Source organism: Pagrus major, chromosome 10, assembly GCF_040436345.1.
Source record: "Pagrus major chromosome 10, Pma_NU_1.0".
NCBI classification, from domain to species: Eukaryota; Metazoa; Chordata; class Actinopteri; order Spariformes; family Sparidae; genus Pagrus; species Pagrus major.
The window spans coordinates 6,431,373-6,451,419 of NC_133224.1; the positions used below are offsets into that span (position 1 = coordinate 6,431,373).

Here is a 20,047-nt window from a genome sequence, read left to right on the forward strand (position 1 = left end):
GAGGAGCATGTTCATCTTGTCTGGAATGAGAGAAAAAAAAGAGAGTTTTGGAGTTTCGTTAACTCGTTGTTCAAAGTCATTACTGTACTGGGTGCGGTGCAGTCGCCATTTACACCTCGCGACTCACACTGCCTCCACCGATCAGATATTCTCCCGTCAGATAACTTCTACCTCGGTTTGTAACATATCTTCACTCAGCTGACAGTCACAAGGCTGAATGCAAATCTCTTTGCATGAAGCAGCCTTCTTCACACCAGCAGTTCATTTCAATAGATAATAAAACCAGAGTAAAGATCTGACCTCCCACGTCCTCACACACACTCACTCTATCTCTCGCCCTCTTTGTTAACATTATTATTGTAGTTTAGTTTATACGGCTGCCTGACACTTTTTCTCACTATGAAAATAACTAATCTTTATAATATTAGCCTCCGAATGAAGCTTTAAATATATAGGCCTACAGGCTTTTAATATTATGGATATTAAACTGCTACACAGCCGAGGTGTGTGTTTGTGTAGAAATAAAAACTAAAGATTTTTAGCATTTTGGCACTCTCTTTTAGCATTTAGCCCTCAACAAGTTGTAGAGAACTGATGTTGGATGTCTGTAATCAAGTTGTTGTCAGTTTTCCATTTGCAAGTTGACTCAAAACACAAGAAAGAAAATCAGTGAATGTCAGACATTCAGTGTGCCTCAGTTGTGTCAGAATGGCCGTTAGAATGAATTATAAAGTAAACATTCTCAATATCTTCATCTCATTATTTTGAGTTTATTGAACTGTTTTTTTGTGTTTCTCATTCATTTATTTTCTTTAAGTCGCGTTGTTGTTCCTCCATATATGAGATATCATGAGTAAGACTTGGAATATGTCAAGTTTTAAAACTTTTGTCACAATATAAACAACTGTTAATAAGGTTACCCTGATATAAGACTTACAGATAATATGAATCATCAAGTCTAATGAAACAATCAAGTGGCTTTATTTTCATCTTCAGTGTGGACACTGTTAAACTTTATTTATTTCCAGTGTGTTTTATTTATAACTCTTGTATTGTGTCTCTATTTTATATGTTCTTGTCTTTTATTGTGAACCAACTCCTGCTTCAGTAAATGAGTACCCTTTCATGGAGAGCTACTGTGAAGCTGTCAGGCTTCTGTTGATAAGACCGAATGCAAATGCTAAGATAGATGTCAGCCAGGGCTTCTAGTAAGATAATGCAAAAATACTGCACACAATCACCTGCACGTGCACAAAACCACTGCAGAGCTGCAGTTCATCTAGTTCCTACAACAAATACAGAAACAAGACTGAAACACAATATAAAATCAGAGACCTGCAGGTATTATTCAGTGATGATGATGGTGATGGTCAGTAACAACAACAAATGTGATGTCAAACACTGTTTTATTTTATCATGAAAGGAAAAAACAGCAACTCAGAGACACATGTAGAGTAACATGTGAATCACAAAATATGTTTGTTAATAGACATTTTCTTATCACATGTGATAAACAGGAAAAAACATTTGAAGTTCAAATTTGATTTTAATGTTTCAAAGATTGATCAAAGCAGATCTAAGGCATCAATTTGATTGTATACAAAGCAAAATAAGCAGGATTACAATAAAGTTTCAAACAAACATTTTGAGCTAAGCGTACATGTTTTAACATAGTTGTAAATTAGCTTCAGCTTAAAGGTGCAATACATAAGAATTGGCCTCCTTGAATTCATTTCGACTAACAAATAGGGGGCAGCATATCACCAGAAAAACTGCTAACTGTGTTCTTTTAAAGACATTCACAATGTAGCTACTGTTAGCTTGTTAGCTCTGTTAGCACAGGAGCTTTTGACTGCTGGGAGACAATAAGTTTTCTGACCCGGGGCTAGCTGGTTAGCATGCTAACTTTGGTGGATATCTCTTCAACACAATACAGAGACGTCTTTGACACAATGTCAGAACTGTTGTTTCTTCACATTCTGCTGATAATTTTAGTTATTTTTTGAATGTTTAAAACTATAATTCTTACATATTGCACCTTTTTTAAAAAGGAAACCTCGTCACAGTACATGATGTTTGAAATAGGACAACAGAATTCAGGTAAATTAAAAGTACTTTAATCAGTTGTCTCCTTGTTACAATCATGAGGAAAGTCATTTTTCTCTTACAATCATTTCTTACATCATGCTCATCTCGCAACATTTTTTTGAAGGCTAAAGAACAAGATCAATGATCAATATTTTATATATTCTTATAAGCAGAAATCAATTAATCATTTAGCTGAGCTTTAGATGTCAGGGAATTATTAACTTGACAGCTGGAAACAAGGGTGAAGTAACGCAGCAATGATGTGGATCAACTGCAGCTTTGATTTGTTGGACGTTGATTATTGTTTGTCTGATAATGGACAGGGAGGCACCGGTTGTTAACTTTATTACATGCTACAACCACATTCTGTTGGCGAGATGTTACACTTGTAACGTTGCAAGGCCCGTTCACCACTTGGGATTTAACATCATATACAGTCATGCTTGAGTTGCTGATGCACAGGTTACCGCTCACACGCCAGCCACCTTTACGGCAGATCTGCTGAACTGTACTCTGTGAGGCGTCGATGAAGGACTGAACTGGAACTCTGCCACAGAGTCTCTTCTTCTCTAGGTAGCTGTGTAATGAGATCATTGTTTAACTGCATAGTATTGACATTGTTTGTGTCCAACTTTCAGCTGTCACATTGTTACATGATTGTGCTTATAACTATGGGCGTTTTCAAACCTATAGCTATACAATCATAGAAACTGGTGGTATATGTTACAACTATTAAATTGAACATCAGTCGTCAAGAGTGGGCTGGTCCGTCTGGACCACAGAACCAGCCTACTTAAAGTACTGAGAGAGTTGGCCAACTGCCTTGATGGGATGGTGACACGGCCCCCACCACTTAAAGATTCAGAACTGGGCCCCCAAAAGCCCAAGAACCCAAGAACCCTTGTCAATCGTAGGTAGCTTGGATTCAATGATCCAAAGTTGCTCTCTGGTTAAATGTAGCTAACAAGCTGACGGCCCACAGACATGGTCAGGCCTGTTCGACTTCTTTATAAGAAGAGCCAAATAAAGCCAAGTGCCGAGGAGCCGGACTTTTACATTCCTGATGCACTTTTTTATTTTTCTCTACTTTGTTTATCAGTTTTCACGATTGAAAAAGAAATATTATACAAAAGTAAAGAAAAAACTTTGCACGAAAAAAACAAAACAAATAAAATTGAAGTCATGGGAAAACAAAATAATATGTTTGACCCATGACCGTATATGGCTTCCATATGTTTGTGCTAGTTGACAGACATAACTAATGAATGGGCTAATTGATCTACTAACAAAATGATCAAGGGCCAGACTGAGGTTGTTAAAGGGTCGCATTTGGGAAACAGATTTTGAACAACACAGGTTTGAAAAAGCCCTAAATTTCCCAACTGTCCAATATGTGAAACTTTAGTTTTGTATAAATCTACCTGCTGCTGTCATTATTTCCAGCATAGGTTGTTTGAGAACAAGAAATTGGATGTGGCCCACTGATAACACACAGCTGGGGCTGTTTGAACCTGAGTGCTCTTGTGTTGTTATGTTACTACAACATCACACAGATGGTAGTTAAACATAGCACTGAACTGTAGGATTGAGTTCAATTAAACTGCAATAAAGAAACAATTACTGGTTCTTTCTAAAGGAAATAATTGATCAAAACTTTTAACTCACCTTAACCATGAAGCTTTAGAATTCCTGTCCAAGTTATTGTCGTTCAGGATGTGTCTGCGGTTAAATGTTTTGGACGCATTGTTGCTGCTTCTCTGCTGACAGGGCTCCAAAGCAGGTTCAGAGAACAACCATTCTTGCGCCCCGTGAACGAGGGCTACAGCGAAGATGATGGCAGTCAGGAGAACGATGTTCATTTCGTCTAGAGTGAGAAAAGAGATTCAGAGCCGATTAATGCGTCGTTCACAACAACATTAACATTAATAATGTGTTGGTAAAAGTAAAAGTAAAAGTAATTCACTTTAAAAGTGAATTACTGCAAAAACAGGAGTGATAAATAAATCATTATCACACTGGCCTGAAACCTTTTAAGATGACAGTGTTTTTAATTTTTTATATACAGTCTTTGGTCTTTGGCTTTTTTCAAATGACTGGTTTAATCCCGTGTGGTCCCATCAAAAGTGTTATTTCTTCATATCTGTAATACCACTGGTAAATAAGGATTGAAAAACAGGACTGATGATGAGGAAACTTTTCTAATAATTTCAACTGGGTTGCACCAACAATGATATTAATTTAAGGTCAGTTCTCATGCTCAACATAGTCTTACATTATCCACTTTCTGCTGTTTCAGGAGTTTGTTAAGTTACTGCTGGTGATATCCCCTCATTTCCTGAATTTGCAGCTTCATAATAAAACCTTTTACTTAACAAGATAACAGGGAACTTTTATTGTGAAGAATTTATAGAAAATCGAATGTGTTTATCACCGAATTAGCAGAAGTTTGTCAGTGACGATTCTTCAATAATAACGCTGCAGGGAAGAAGAATGCAGTCACAGCCACAGATGAGCTGGCTGCTTTTAAATGTTATCCACTCACAACAAGTGCATCATCAGTTAAAGACACACACGTGGTAATGGAGAATCCCCAGTTTTAGGCTGGGTAGCACCAACAAGGATTAAGTCTTAAGCCTGATTAAGTCATTTTTAACTTTGAATTATTTTGCAGCAAAAGAAAGATTAAATAAAAACCTCAATTAAGTTTTTACTCTTTACCTAGATTGATTTCATGTCTGTTGCACCAAAACTTTAAACTCCAATTTAAACTGTAGTAAAAGTAAAAGTATTTACTTTAAACTAACAGTTGAGGAGGTTTTACTTTTTAAATGGCTGTCTTTCTGAAATAGTATGAGCTAAATAATCATATTTTTCAAATAAAATTAAGGGCCAGAACCTCATCTCAATATAGTCTCAAGATCCCGGTGTGTCAAACGTGGCACTGAAAGAAATGCAGCTGGCTAACTAGTATTTCCATAAACATGTGCTGGCTCAACTTGACTCAGTCTGATGTGATTTGCCTCTCATTAGAACGGAGCTTTCTGTCTGACGGTGTCTCTTTTACTGATAAAGCACTTGTCAGGAGTCGATGATGTTTAAAAGTGAATGCTTTTCCTTCCTGCAGTTTTACTGAACAATCAGTGCTAACAAAGCTCTGCTAATTCGATAAAAACAAAAATAGAAAATGTTGAGGTTTTACCAACTGCCAGTCCTGAAATTGTTTTTATTTACCTATTTATTTTAATTTGGGGGGCATCTCGATATTAATTAAACTCATTTTGGTTTACATCAATAAACTTAGTTTTGCAAAACAGACATTAATTATTAATTGTGCAACAGAGCTTTGCTTAATTTCAAATCTGAATTTATTCATTTCAAACCTAGTTTTGCTAAATTCTGATTAGAAGTAATCTTAAAATAATTGTTGGTGCAACTCAACATTAGTCTATAGTCTAACTCATTGCAGGTTACCACATATTTGAAATAAAAAATAAAGTTAAAATAAATAAAAACAATGGAGTCATTTTTGAATAAAAAGTAAAATATCCAAAAATAAAATTTAGACAGACGCAGAGAGGTTTTCTCACCTTACTCTGTTGCTGTGTCATTCTGGAGCCGATCAAAACCAACTGATGTTGATCTCTGATAGAAGCTTGAAGTGAATTTCCCCTTTATATACCTCCTCTTGTCTCATGGACATCTGATTACAACCAAAGTTAGCAGCCAATTACAATACAGCAAAATTATGTGATGTGTTGACAAAAAAACAACTATTTCTGCTGAATGAGAAAGCGCCCGTTTCTTGGTAGCAAGGTGTGAAACCATGGGGATGGGCTCACACGTGAAAAACACATACGCAGCAAGTCAGACACGATAAGATGCAGCGTCAGGACAAACCAGGGCCGGTTAGGGACATGCAAGATTACCAAATCAGCTGTCCAATGTGAGAAACATGTATGCACTAACGTCTACGAGTTGTTTGCGGTTCAACCAAAGAGAGATGTTTCCTTCACAGATGATTTTATTTATTCATTCATTTCAGGGCCTCTAGGTGTTCTTCTTTCTAAACGTCTCAATCACCTTCCAACCCCTCAGATTTATCTTAACAAGCATATTTTGACACATACTGAAAATATCATGTCAAATATTAATAAAGTCTAGACATTATTTTTTTTAACAAATTATTATATTTATATGTATATAGAGGACCATTTTTAGCAGCCATCACTGCTGTGGTCCAATGGCATTGTGTTAGCTAATCCAAGTTTCTCATGTTAAAAGGCTAATTGATCAGTAGAAAACCCCTGAACTGTCATGGCAGCACAGCTGAAAACTGTCGTGCTGATTAAAGAAGCAATATAATCGGCCTTCCTGAGGCTAGTTGAGTATCTGAGGCTTCAGCATTTGTGGGATTGATTTTTGTCTCTCTTCTGAAACTTGCGAGTCTATTCGTTCTTGTTCTGAAAAAGTCTATCCCATGCAAGAAAAAGCCAACATTATACACTACTCCCCTCCAAGAACAGAGCAAATAGACTCTAACCCATTTCTTTTCAAACATGCAATTAGAATTACCTGTTTTCATACGCACTATTCTGATGTTGGTTTGTTTGTTTATGGTTGGTTTAAAAATAAAAAATTGTATATGTTCGAAATAAAGATTTCAATCAATGTGTCATAGACACAACAACAAACAGACAAAGGGTTAATGTTCCCAACCGAAGGATTAGAAGAAGGGTGGACTGGATTTGTCTCTTTTTTGAGATTTTTGTGCTGGTGTTTTATTCTGAAAATTAATCACATTTTGATGTGATGATTCGATGTCTGACTTCCTGTCTGCTCTGTGCTGAATTGGGCTGAATTGATGCGGCGTGCTCCGGCATCCAGCAAAAATAGAGGCCTTGCGTATCTGCTACGGAAGAGTCTGGACTGCCAGAGCTTCAACAGAGTAGATACGCATGCAGTGCACATTTTAACCCAAAATTTTTACAGCCAGTTACAATGCAGCGAACATGTGTAATGTCCATGTGTTTACAAAAAACAACAATTTCTGTTGAATGAGGAAGTGTACTTTTCTTGGTAGCAAGGTGTGAAATCATGGGGATGGGCTCACACGTGAAAAACACATACACAGCAAGTCAGACATGATAAGATGCAGCGTCAGGACAAACCAGGGCCAGTGTAAGGCCTTCCTGAGGCTAGTTGAGTATCTGAAGCTTCAGCATTTGTGGGTTTGGTTTTAGTCTAAAATGGCCAGAAAAAAAGGACTTTCTTCTGAAACTCGATAGTCTATTCTTGTTCTGAGAAATGAAGGCTATATATCCATGCAAGACATTTTGAAGAAACTGAAGATCTCAAACAACACTGTGCACTACTCCCTGCCAATAGAAAGAGAAGTGGTAACTTAACAGCCTCTGGTTACCACTTATGATACATGATTTTTTTCAACCTTACTAATAACTGATAATTACCTGCTTCTCATGGCCGATACAATAAGATAACAGATAATTTTACAGGTTTATTTTTAAAAAAGTTCATAAATCTTAGTGATTTTCAAAGATTTAGTGAGCAAAGATGAATGATCTTTTCCACAGCTCTAATAGGATTAGTTGTGTTGAAACTCGATGTTTTCCCCTCATCTCTGTACCCTTGTGAAACATGTTTTTGCAAATTGAAATTGTGTTGTCTCCCTCTGAAACTGTACAAAACATCCACACGGGGGAGAGTTCATGTTTGGGTCTCCATAGTCTACACTGCTTGGTGTCAAATGACATCTGGAGCATAAAAACAGTGTGAAAATCAAACAGAAAAAGAAAAAAAAAGGTAAGGAATATAATCCTGTTTATTAAATCAGCATATAACCCTGAGACTGTGATTTACATGATATTGATTTATATGGTTTTGTTATAAATTTGACAGGAGTAGTGTGTGTCATTAAGAAAGTCAAAATTGAGGAACCATGCACGTGACCCTCTGTTGATCATGGTACAGTTTAAGGATATGAAACTGCTGATGGATGTAACCAAGGAGGCCGAGTGGACGCAGGTGGCTGAAAAACTGGGAACGACATCAGTCAAGACAAGACAACTAGGTTAACTGATCAGCAAAAGATCGGCTCATAGCGTGTGTGTTTACCATTTAGCCTCTTATAAGCTGTTGTTCATTGGAAAGGGGATATATCTGTGGCTTCGCTCAGTCGGCTTTAGAGAGAGATCATCGATTGCAACGGGATTGTACTGCAGAGACTGAAAGGACTTTGAAGGATGGACACTTTCGTTCAACGGCTGTTGGCAGGATCCACCCCTGAGTTGAAAAGAAGATAGGGGTTCAGCTGTTGCTAGCAGTGTTACTGGACAAATTCAAACCTCTCAGGGAATCTGTGTTGCAGATTTTGGACATCTTTCGACTGCTTTTTTCTTCTCATCCAGCCTGTTCAACAACCAAGGAGGTTGTGAGTAGAACTGCATATGAGAAGATAAGGAAGGAGTACGGTTGTGTGATTTTGCTGATGTGACATTGTGATAACTGATTGATTTGATTACTGCTGTAAGCTTCTGCATGAATAAATAAAGGAGCTAAACCTTTTAAATAAAGCTTTTTTCAACTAAGCATTGAACCAGACTCCCTTAGCAAATCGTGTCATTTTAAAAGTTGTTGCACAAGGATCAACTTAAGAAACTTTGCAAAATGGCTACAGCAAATTTTAAGTCATTCAAGCATTCCTGTAATCAGCTTTAAGTGCAATCCATTAAGTTGGGCCAGCCTGTCCGCTTTACTGTCTAAAGTGCGTCTTATCTCCCAACAGCTGTTTGAACACACTGTTTCAACCATTTACGCTGAATTTATGAAAGAAGACAATATTTTATTGAGGGGAGAAAGTCCCAAGACTCCCTTTAAAAACTGTTAAACTTTGAGGCTTGTTGCATTAGGAGGAACTGTAGAAACTCTCCATCAGTAAGAGAAGTGGGTTGCTTAAACAGAAAATGATGCTGACAGATAAAGGGAAGAAATAAAAGCTTGAGTTTCATCATTTTATAATCCTGTCATAGAATTGTGAGAGAAGTGAACACGATTCAAAAAGCGAAATTGAGGAACCATAAATCTTTAAGGAGGTCGAGCGGACACAGATGGCGGAGAAATTAGGAAGTAGATGCATAAAAATGAGACAACTATATTGAAAGGTCAGCAAATAATGGGCTCATTGTGGATGTGTTTCCAATTTAGTGTCTTTATAAGCTTTTGTTTGTTATAAAGTTTACATTATATACCAGTAAAACATCTTGTTGATCAGGCAAGATATATTAACTTTGGGGAAATAACTGTGATTAAGCTGAAGCATAACAGAACCGACTGAACATAGAAAACCAGTACAACAACTTTATGGACAAACATTTATGAACTCATTAAATAACAAAACATGAGATAAGACAAGACAATAAAACACTAGAGGGTTTTTCCCCTCCAGCTCCAGTCAGAAGTCAGCATTACAGTAACATGACAACAGAGGTGTCCTCGGCAGATTGCTGCTGCAGTCAGGCTGATAAACAGGTGTGAAGATATATCTTTTTAATCCAAAAAAGTTAAAAAGTAATCTCTGAGCTCTCCTCTCATCAGTAAATGTTTTGTTTTTAAAAAATAGATTTAGAAAACACTCCCCAAATATAAAAAGGAAATGTAAAAATGCCATTATTATTGTTACTAAATCATTAAAAAAGACAACCTAGACCCAGATAATAACATGACACATGAAACAAAAAAAACATGAATTAAATTGATACCCATACAAAAATTTGATATAATATCGCAATAAAAATTTAAGTTTACAGTATATTCTCATTGGGACAAGGCTACTTTCATGTATCCAGTCTATGGATTCAAAAAGCTTCCCTTTGGTTTTCAAATTCTCTCCCCTGGCCTCACCAAAAGTAACTACTTTTGATTTTTCACAGCAGAGATAATGAGAGGTTCTGAGTTTTTCCCTTTTTGATGAAGATGTGGACTGAAATATGGGGAAATCTCACCCCCAAACAAACACTGAGTAAACGAGTAGATGTGAGATTGAGCCGTCACATCGTAGAAGGACACAAGACCTTCATCATAATCCACAAACACTCCCACCTTCTGAGGTTTCCCTTTCAGGGAGAGACTGACGGGTGGAGCTGTCAGGGCTGCGTACTTTTCATCTTCAAAATGTACAGTAACCCAATAACCGTTATCAGGGGTCAGCGAGAGCTCCCCCTTGCGGTTTGCGTGGCGTCTTGCCACACCCAGGTCCCATCCGGTCTTGCGTGTGACTTCCACCTCCCAGTAGGACCTCCCAGACGTCAACCTGTTGAGCCCCAGGATGCTACCGAACATGTCAAACCTCCCTGGATCAACGGGAACTTTCTGGTCCTGATCTCCATCTTTCACTTCCTTTCCATCAGAAGAAAGAACAAGGTATCTGTGTGCAGTGGTTGGGTCCAGCTTTACATCCACTGCAGTTGAACAGAGAATAAATAGAACGATGGAAACAGAACCATGGTGCACAACACAAACAGACCTTTCAGATGACGTCAAATGTCCTCTAAGCTTAATAATGTGGTTATTTAAAAAAAAAAACGATTATACCTTCCTTTGTGATGTCTTTACATTAAAAGGTGCAATATGTAAGAACCAACAACCTGTTGAAGTTATACTCAAAACAAATAGGGGGCAGCATATCACCAGCGTCACCGCTAACTGCTACCAACTGTGCTAGATGCAGTAAGCTAGTTAGTTCAGTTAGCCTTGCAGCTAGCAAGTCCAGACTGGAGAGCTAGGAGGACTGTGAGGACTATTGGTGTTTACACCGCTAGCTCAGAAGCTTTGGACTGGGACGGGCTGTGGCTAGCTGGTAAGCGTGCTAACTTCAGTAGATACATAGACACAACTTCAAAATGGTTCAAATCCTGTTGATAATCCCAGGCAATTTGTGTTATGTTTTCAACAAAAATTCTTACATATTGCAGCTTTAAAGTATCTGTACAATATACAGTTTGATATTGAAGAATCAATTAGAACAATCACCATTTTTTTACTGTTAAAAAAAGTCACATTTTTAGAAATGAGAGAAACACACCTGCAAATGTAGTAACCCTCTTCAGTTCTGTGGGGAAAAAAAAGAAATTATATCATAACACCTGGCTTTATATTAAATACAAAACTTGACAAACTTAAGAAGAACTCACCAACAGAAGACAGTTTTTCCAATTTCTGCTGAATCTGTTCCATCATGTTTGATGTTGTGCTTCTCAGTGTGCCGGGGGAGAATGAACCGTCGACCATTACATTCCTCCAATCTCGAGATTCATCCACACCCTTTAGAGGAGAAACCTGTATCGGAGCGTGTTAGAAGAAGAAGAAACAAGTGGATACACAGAATTGTTTTTTGATATCTCCAACCTGCAATGAATGTAGATACCTTATCAGTGAGTACATTAGTCTGTGCAGAGATCTGATATGGAGCTCACCTGCAAGTCTGGGTTTTGGTCCAGCTCATCAATGGTCTCTCTGAGTTTGTGGATTTCGTTTTGCAGCGTCTGGACCAGATCTTGTGCTTCTCTCTCTACACTGTGTTTCCTAAAAATACCAAACAAGATGTTGGTAAATTTTAATAAATTGTGCGATACCATAACTGCAAACAGTACATTTGTGCAGTGATGGCCGCTAACTGTGTGTGGTGTTATTAAAGGATACAGTCATCCGAAAATTAATATTCAGTATTTAAAAGCCAAAATCATCACCGTAGCTTAACTGCACATCCAGCATTTAAATAATGTCTTTTCCAATCAGGTTGGTATGGTGATAATCATTGATTTATAAAGATCTAGGTAAGCAACTTTATTGAGTAAAAATGACTAACACTATCATTATTGCTTAGCCAACTTAGTTAACGCTCCTTAAGCCTTGAAAGTGCCGCCAATGTGTCAGTTATTATGATACTTTGTTATCCTAGCACCTGAAGTATCACCCTCCATTGTTTCCCCAGTAATCTCCCCAGGAAACTCATAGATAATCTGAGCCGCACATGACCGACCTCTCCCCCAGAGGTTGAAGGGCTTTCCGCCAAGCGACCTCCACGACTCCCATCACCTCTCTGAACACATTGTTGATCTCCTGCCATTCAGCATCCAAGCTGCCCTGAAAGGAGTAACGGACAGTGAGGATTTTAAAGAAAACATTCATCAAAACCAGAATCAAAAACTTAAAAATCTGCTGCAGCTTACTATGTTGGCTGTTACAGATGATCTGACTTCAGTCATCTTTTGTTCTCTCCACTGAATTTTCTGCTGTAAATCAGCCCTCGTCCTGTCTTGCCTTTCCTTGAATAAAAACAAAAATCATTGATTAATATCAGTAAGCACACATCAAGTCAAGGCACAGGCAGCGCCAGCGGCTATGCGAGACTGCAGATAGGTGCGAAATGCTAATGTCAGTATGCTAACATGCTCACAACAGCAAAGCTAACGTGCTTAGTTAATGCTAGCATTTGGGAATTAGATGTTGATGAAGGTTCTCAGTCATCCAGGTCATGGTAAATCTAAGTGCTGTATCGTAGGCAACTGGACTTGTTTCAGGTTCTTGAAGACCGTTCACCTTTCATCTAAGAGGCTTCTTCAGTTCTAACTTACTGGAGGGGAGTTGCAGGCTTTTAAACTCGGTTTGGGAGTGTCCTTACAGAGTCGTTAAGGACATGTGTGAGTTAGGGTCAGGATCATTGCTAACTTAGTCAACGGCAGCCATTTTGGATTTGGGGCTCTCATGAAGTTTTCCTTCATTTTCACAAGGGGTATGGCGGCTAAATTACTTTTTTAACCTTCAAAGATGACAAAACCTCTGCTTCAAATGATCACGGAAGTGCTGGAGCTGATCCAACTATTCGGGTTCTGCAGCAAATTTCATGCCGATCCATTTGTTGTTGAGATACTGAAGTCTGAACCAAAGTGCTGGACTGACTGACAGTAGACTGACACTTCATCCCTTGAGTCACAATGCCAGTTTTAGATAAAAACATGAATCTGTATTATGAGAAGTTTAGCACCTTGAGTAGTCTTTGAGCCTCCCTCTCTTTCTCCTCCTTTTCCTCATTTATTTGGACTACTGTATCCTGAGATGTGGTCGTTGGGATATTCCAGACATGCCCTACCTAAAGGAAGAAAGAAGTCAGTGTTAGCTGGACTTTGGGTTTCCCAACTGGTCAGATACTGTTGCTTTGAGATGGTGGCCGACCCGACCTACCAACCCAAAGCAGTATTTGACGAACTGGGAATAAGACTCAACAATCAACTTTCTTACAAATTGGAGCTTTAACAAAGAGAATTTTAGGATAAAAACTTGATTTGCTCTCCAGCAGAACATTTAAACAAGTCAAGAACCTGTTGTATCTGCTGTGGCCCAGTGTTGAAATCAAGGGCTCGGCAAACTCTTGTGGCAGTTGGATAATACGGCTGTGGAGTTTGAAACACTGCAGAGAAAGAAGATTGGTCACTGTCAAACAAAGCTGCTTCGAATTGTTTCCTCTTGTTATTTCTGTTCTGGTCCTGTTATGAATTTTAAAGAGCATACGTGAATTGTTTGTCTCCCTCACTGCAGGACTTCCTTGGCTGCCGAAGGTCTGCGTCAGTGACATCGGGAAAGGCTGTCAGAGAAAAGGGGAGGACTAGATTTTATGGGTTTTACTCAACAAAGCTTTGCCATCTTGTCCCAGTCACTCAATATTTCCATGACACTTAAGAATACAAATGCATTAACACACAGAGTTGAGCGAGAACTCAGCTGAAATGAGTATCGGAGGTAAGGAAGATGACGAAGTGTGGCACCCTGTTAATATGCAGCCCCTCTTACCACCGGGACTCGAGATGGTCTGAAACTGCCGTTCTGTCTACTAGATCAGTAAGTAATAACACCTACCCTTTTTTCATTTCTAGGTCAAATCAGGATGCTTATGGTTGTTTTTTTCCACCCACATCCAGTTTAAGCTCCGCCCATTCCGAGGACAGATACAGATACATGATTTAGGATGGTTGAATAGATACAGATACTGACATTTGTGTACTCGCTCAAACCAATAGCATGTCTTATTTTTGCTTAAACATACCCCCGTCTTGACGGGAGTGCTGTTAATTGGTGCGTTGTCCTTTCGGAGAGTCTCTTCAAGTATATTTTTCCATGTGTCCTGTTCACCATCTGAAAAGAAGCAAGGAAACATCCTTTATTTCAAGTAGTTGCCGTCTTTTGAAGCTGTAAAACCATTGAGAACCAAGTTATAATCAGTAGTTTCGTAAAATGGGGCAAAATGATTTGTGGTTCAGTGTGCTGGGAAGTTATATCGAGTTAACATCAATACTGGAGTGAAAATGCACTTCATCCCGTCTGTACAACAAGTATCATCTTTGCAAATCAGCACATTTTTGGTTGTGTAATACTCACAAGATTTGACTGAGGGGGTGAAGATATCAATCCGAGGCTCGTGTACTTTGATTGGAGGTCCCATGAAGGTTGGTTTAGGAAAGTAACTGTTGACTCGGGGCTGTTCACTCTCAGGGATCGTCATCCCCTTTGGTGTGCACCCCATCTTCCCCTGGTGAACTCTCAAGCCTTGGTAGGTCGTGACTTTGGACCAGCCACAGCAGCTGCAAACCTGGAGACTCATGTCTGACGTGGCGGTTATCTGCAGGGGTCAGATGCACATTTTTATCCATTTTTAGCAACATATTTAGGAAAGCACATACTCCACAGCAGGCTTTGGGTTAAAGGTGCAATGTCATAAGTTGCTTTCCCTGTGCACATTTAGTCACTTTTTGAGCTAATCATTAGAAAGGTGGGAAGTACACTCTTTTGAATATGAACATACTTTGTTTTGACTCCATGGAAAACATGTTGCAAGGTTTAATCTCCAGGGAAGGAGATTTTACAAGGAAAATAAAACCCAATTATAAGATTTTAAAGTTCACCTTTTCTTCTTAAATCTTGTGTAAAATGCCCATTTGCTGCTATTTAATTCTTTAAGTCATAGTTTCACCTTAATATCAGTGATGATTTATGACAACTGACTGATCTGTTTGCAACATGGATATGTAGGACTCATATTAGACAGTGATTAGTCGCCCTCTAGTGGTATTGAGTACATGGTACAGTATCGACTACTCCCTACTGCAAATTTGAACACACATGATCGAAACTTAAGAAGGAATTCAATTAAATCAGTCAACTTTAACTAATAAATTGTAAGATAAGATGAGATTAGATCAAACATTACTGATCCTGGGACATTTAAGTGACAGTAGCACAGGATGAGGGCCAGAGAGGTACTAGAAGAGGAAATAAACCTTAGAAACCTTAGAAAAAGAATGATAGAAATGATTATAATGTTCATAGTTTAACTTAATCAAGCATAATATGGAAAACTATATATATTAAAACAATACATATGAGTATGTTTAACTGTAGCATATAAGCCTATATGAATATACAAGAACCTAATAAATAGACATGAGATATAGTATAGGAATGATATGACGTCATATAGAAAGACAGTTTGTTATATTAGTGTACAATTGTAGTTCTGTTATATGTGGTAATAATAAAAAACAATATATATATATATATATATATGTATATATATGTGTGTATATATATATATATATATATATAGATATATATACATGTATATATATCTATATATATGTATATCTATGTATATATATATATATATATATACATATATATTGCTTTGCCATCTTGTCCCAGTCACTCAATATTTCCATGACACTTAAGAATACAAATGCATTAACGCACAGAGTTGAGTGAGAACTCAGCTGAAATGAGTATCGGAGGTAAGGAAGATGACGAAGTGTGGCACCCTGTTAATATGCGGCCCCTCTTACCACCGGGACTCGAGATGGTCTGAAACTGCTGTTCTGTCTACTAGATCAGTAAGTAATAACGCCTACCCTTTTTTCATTTCTAGGTCAAATCAGGATGCTTATGGTTGTTTTTTGTTTTGGACAGCAGTCGGGCTGTTTGCGGTAACCAAGTTGCTAACGCTGTCTTTGGGACAGCAGCTCCAACCAATAGGAATGGAGAGGGAAAATTAAAAAGTTGTCTGATTCTGCAAAATACATTTTTAATAGATAACGAATATAGCAACGGCTGATAAACCCAAATAAATTTCAGGTTAGCCAAACTCACTTCCGGTTTAAGCACCACCCATTCTGAGGACAGATACAGATACATGATTTAGGATGGTTGAATAGATACAGATACTGACATTTGTGTACTCGCTCAAACCAATATCATGTCTTATTTTTGCTTAAACATACCTCCGTCTTGACGGGAGTGCTGTTAATTGGTGCGATGTCCTTTTGGAGAGTTTCTTCAAGTATATTTTTCCGTGTGTTCCATTCACCATCTGAAAAGAAGAAAGGGAACATCCTTTATTTCAAGTAGTTGCCGTCTTTTGAAGCTGTAAAACCATTGAGAACCAAGTTATAATCAGTAGTTTCGTAAAATGGGGCAAACTGATTTGTGGTTCAGTGTGCTGGGAAGTTATATCAAGTTAACATCAATACTGGAGTGAAAATGCTGACTAGATTCTTCTTAAAGGGACAACATGCCTCAAAATCGAAAACACATATTTTCTTCTTCCCATTACGGCTATTTAGCCATCCAGATTGTTTTGATATGAGTTGCTGAGTTTTGGAAATATCGACTTTAGAGATGTCTGCCTTCTTTTGAATATAATGAAACCAGATGGCACTCAGCTAGCAAAAAAGTAAATGATAAATGGACTTGCATTTCTACAACACTTGTCACATTCACCCATTCACACACACATGGCGGATGGCGGAGGCTGCCATGCAAGGTGCCAACTGCTCATCAGGAGCAATTTGGGGTTCAGTATCTGGCTTGAGGATACTTCGATATGCAGCCGGGGGAGCCAAGCTAAGAGGAAATATATGTATTTTTGGGTTTGGACTAAACCACTCTTTAAATGCACTTCATCCCATCTGTACAACAAGTATCATCTTTGCAAATCAGCACATTTTTGGTTGTGTAATACTCACAAGATTTGACTGAGGGGGTGAAGATATCAATCCGAGGCTCGTGTACTTTGATTGGAGGTCCCATGAAGGTCGGTTTAGGAAAGTAACTGTTGATTCGGGACTGTTCACTCTCAGGGATCTTCATCCCCTTTGGCGTGCACCCCATCTTCCCCTGGTGAACTCTCAGGCCATGGTAGGTCGTGACTTTGGACCAGCCGCAGCAGCCGCAAACCTGGTGGTTCATGTCTGACGTGGTGGTTATCTGCAGGGGTCAGATGCACATTTTTATCCATTTTTAGCAACATATTTAGGAAAGCACTTACTTCACAGCTAGAGAGGCGACAATTGCTTGTCAGTAAGTTCAGGATTCAGGATTGTGTGTGAAAAGCATCAAATCAGAGTTTTTGGAGCAGAAAGAAATTATTTGCGTCAGTTTCCACAGCAGGATTTGGGTTAAAGGTGCAATGTCATAAGTTGCTTTCCCTGTGCACATTTCGTCACTTTTTGAGCTAATAATTAGAAAGGTGGGAAGTACACTCTTTTGAATATGAACATACTTTGTTTTGACTCCATGGAAAACATGTTGCAAGGTTTAATCTCCAGGGAAGGAGATTTTACAAGGAAACTAAAACCCAATTAAAGATTTTAAAGTTTACTTTTTCTTCTTAAATCTTGTGTAAAATGCCCATTTGCTGCTATTTAATTGTTTAAGTCATAGTTTCACCTTAATATCAGTGATGATTTATGACAACTGACTGATCTGTTTGCAACATGGATACGTAGGACTCATATTAGACAGTGATTAGTCGCCCTCTAGTGGTATTGAGTACATGGTACAGTATCGACGACTCCCTGCTGCAAACTTGAACACACATGATCGAAACTTGAGAAGGAATTAAATGAAATCAGTCAACTTTAACTAATAAATTGTAAGATAAGATGAGATTAGATCAAACATTACTGATCCTGGGACATTTAAGTGACAGTAGCACAGGATGAGGGCCAGAGAGGTACTAGAAGAGGAAATAAATCTTAGAAACCTTAGAAAAAGAATGATAGAAATGATTATAATGTTCATAGTTTAATTTAATCAAGCATAATATGGAAAACTATATATATTAAAACAATACATATGAGTATGTTTAACTGTAGCATATAGGCCTATATGAATATACAAGAACCTAATAAATAGACATGAGATATAGTATAGGAATGATATGACGTCATATAGAAAGACAGTTTGTTATATTATTGTACAATTGTAGTTCTGTTATATGTGGTAATAATAAAAAACAATATATATATATGTATATATATATATATATGTATGTATACATTATAATCATATATATATATATATATGTATACATTATAATCATATATATATATATATATGTATATATATATATATATATATATATGATAAGAATAAGTTTGCCCAAAATGTAAAATGTACCTTCAGTATCAGTAACTTCTTCTTTTGATGGAAAGTCAGGTGAACTCCACAAAATGTTTCTGGATCTTCACAGCAAAACAATGTTGCAGGATTCTCCTAAACAACTGAAGTAGATGAACACCTGTTTTAAAAAGTAAAATAAATATATAGATGAAAAATGGCTCCATACAGCTCCATGTAACCCAAGTCTCATGAAGATCCCAAATCGATTTGACAAAATGTTATTTACACCCGGTCTAAAGTACGTGCATGAGCTGGATGTGTGTCAAATTTGTAGATAACATTTTTTTTAAATCAATTTGGGATTTTGCCAGACGAAATGTATGGAGCCATTTTTTCAGTTGTTTTATTACATTTTAAAACAAGTCCCCAGGAGAAAGCTGCAACGCTGTTTTTACTGTGAAGCTCCAGAAATGTTTTGTGTACTATGAAGCTTCACTCAACTTTCACATCAGCATGTAGATGAGTAGATAATGACTGAATTTTTTTTTTTTGGATGAACTGCTACAAGTACTACTGCTATAAAGTACTACTGTCTGTGTTTGCACTTTGAACTGTCTGATCTAATCATTGATTTTAAGGACACTCAGACTCGGACTGTTTGGACAAGCTTTAACATGAACTCACATGCAGTAGAACAAGTTATGAAAATAACTTTCCAGAGAGGAAACTTTTTTTTTTGTCTAACGGCAGATAAAGAGAAACCTGTTGAAAGTTTGCTTCACACACACACACACACACACACACACACACACACACACACACACACACACACACACACACACTGTATTTAGTACACGCCCTGAAACCTGAGGTTTACCACAGTTACCTCTCTGTCTCTGGAAGTAGATGTATAGTACGATTTGTTTGTACTGTCAATCATTACACTGTTACATAACCTACTACACTACAGGTAACATTGCTGACATGCTCTTATTGATAAAATATTAGTTAAGATAATCAGCTGACCTCATATAACATTTAAACTCTCTAAGAACGGAAAGACTTTCTTTCAAAGGCATAAACGCTTTTTAAAAATATTATCTCCTCCTTCACCAGGGAAATAAATCATCTAACCTGTGTCCTGGTTTTTGTTATGTTGCCTTATAATTGAAGTTTACATCACAAAGAGCCTAAAAATAACAATAAAGTCAGATTAGATCTCCGGCAGCCTACCTGTCGCTGCCTCACCTCAGTGCTCCTCTGTGTGATCTGTCTCTCCTGCACTCTTTTTATCACTACACCCTGAACTGTTTCAGTTTCGTTTCACACAAAATCATCCTGAGCTCTGCCAGTAATTGGTCCACACACACAGTAATTTGATCTTATTGAGCAACCCCTTCCTGATGGAAGATGTCACAGTGTATTGTGTAAAAAAGAGCTCTTTTTTTTATCTTCAATCCCTTGTGAAGAGTAATAATGCAATACTCTTGGTATTGAA

General features: G+C 37.8%; 1 protein-coding gene and 1 long non-coding RNA gene across 2 annotated transcripts; both read right to left on the reverse strand.

Moving 5' to 3' along the window:
* Positions 1–1,586: 1,586 nt before the first annotated feature.
* On the reverse strand, positions 1,587–5,740 carry LOC141003789 (uncharacterized). The gene is made up of 3 exons (XR_012179753.1): positions 5,676–5,740; positions 3,754–3,952; positions 1,587–2,665 (listed from the first exon to the last, which is right to left on the reverse strand). It is a non-coding gene; the product is annotated as an uncharacterized lncRNA (long non-coding RNA).
* Positions 5,741–9,462: 3,722 nt separating this feature from the next.
* On the reverse strand, positions 9,463–19,840 carry LOC141003722 (uncharacterized). Its single transcript, XM_073475160.1, has 14 exons — positions 19,783–19,840; positions 17,172–17,412; positions 16,428–16,516; positions 14,536–14,776; positions 14,204–14,292; positions 13,672–13,744; positions 13,482–13,570; positions 13,148–13,252; positions 12,333–12,428; positions 12,143–12,246; positions 11,577–11,685; positions 11,295–11,439; positions 11,186–11,212; positions 9,463–10,562 (listed from the first exon to the last, which is right to left on the reverse strand). The coding sequence occupies exons 2-14, from the start codon at positions 17,392–17,394 to the stop codon at positions 10,015–10,017; spliced, it is 1,938 nt and encodes a 645-aa protein (XP_073331261.1). The 5' UTR covers positions 17,395–17,412; positions 19,783–19,840; the 3' UTR covers positions 9,463–10,014.
* Between the last annotated feature and the right edge of the window lie 207 nt (positions 19,841–20,047).

Excerpts from the sequence above, each read along its gene's own strand:
- LOC141003722 (XM_073475160.1), bottom strand. The coding sequence starts at position 17,394 with ATGAACCACCAGGTTTGCGGCTGCTGCGGCTGGTCCAAAGTCACGACC. Across the intron at positions 11,686-12,142 it reads CTTCAACCTCTGGGGGAGAG|GAAACACAGTGTAGAGAGAG; the intron begins GTCGGTCATGTG and ends TGGTATTTTTAG. Across the intron at positions 11,440-11,576 it reads ACCAAAACCCAGACTTGCAG|GTTTCTCCTCTAAAGGGTGT; the intron begins GTGAGCTCCATA and ends GCTCCGATACAG.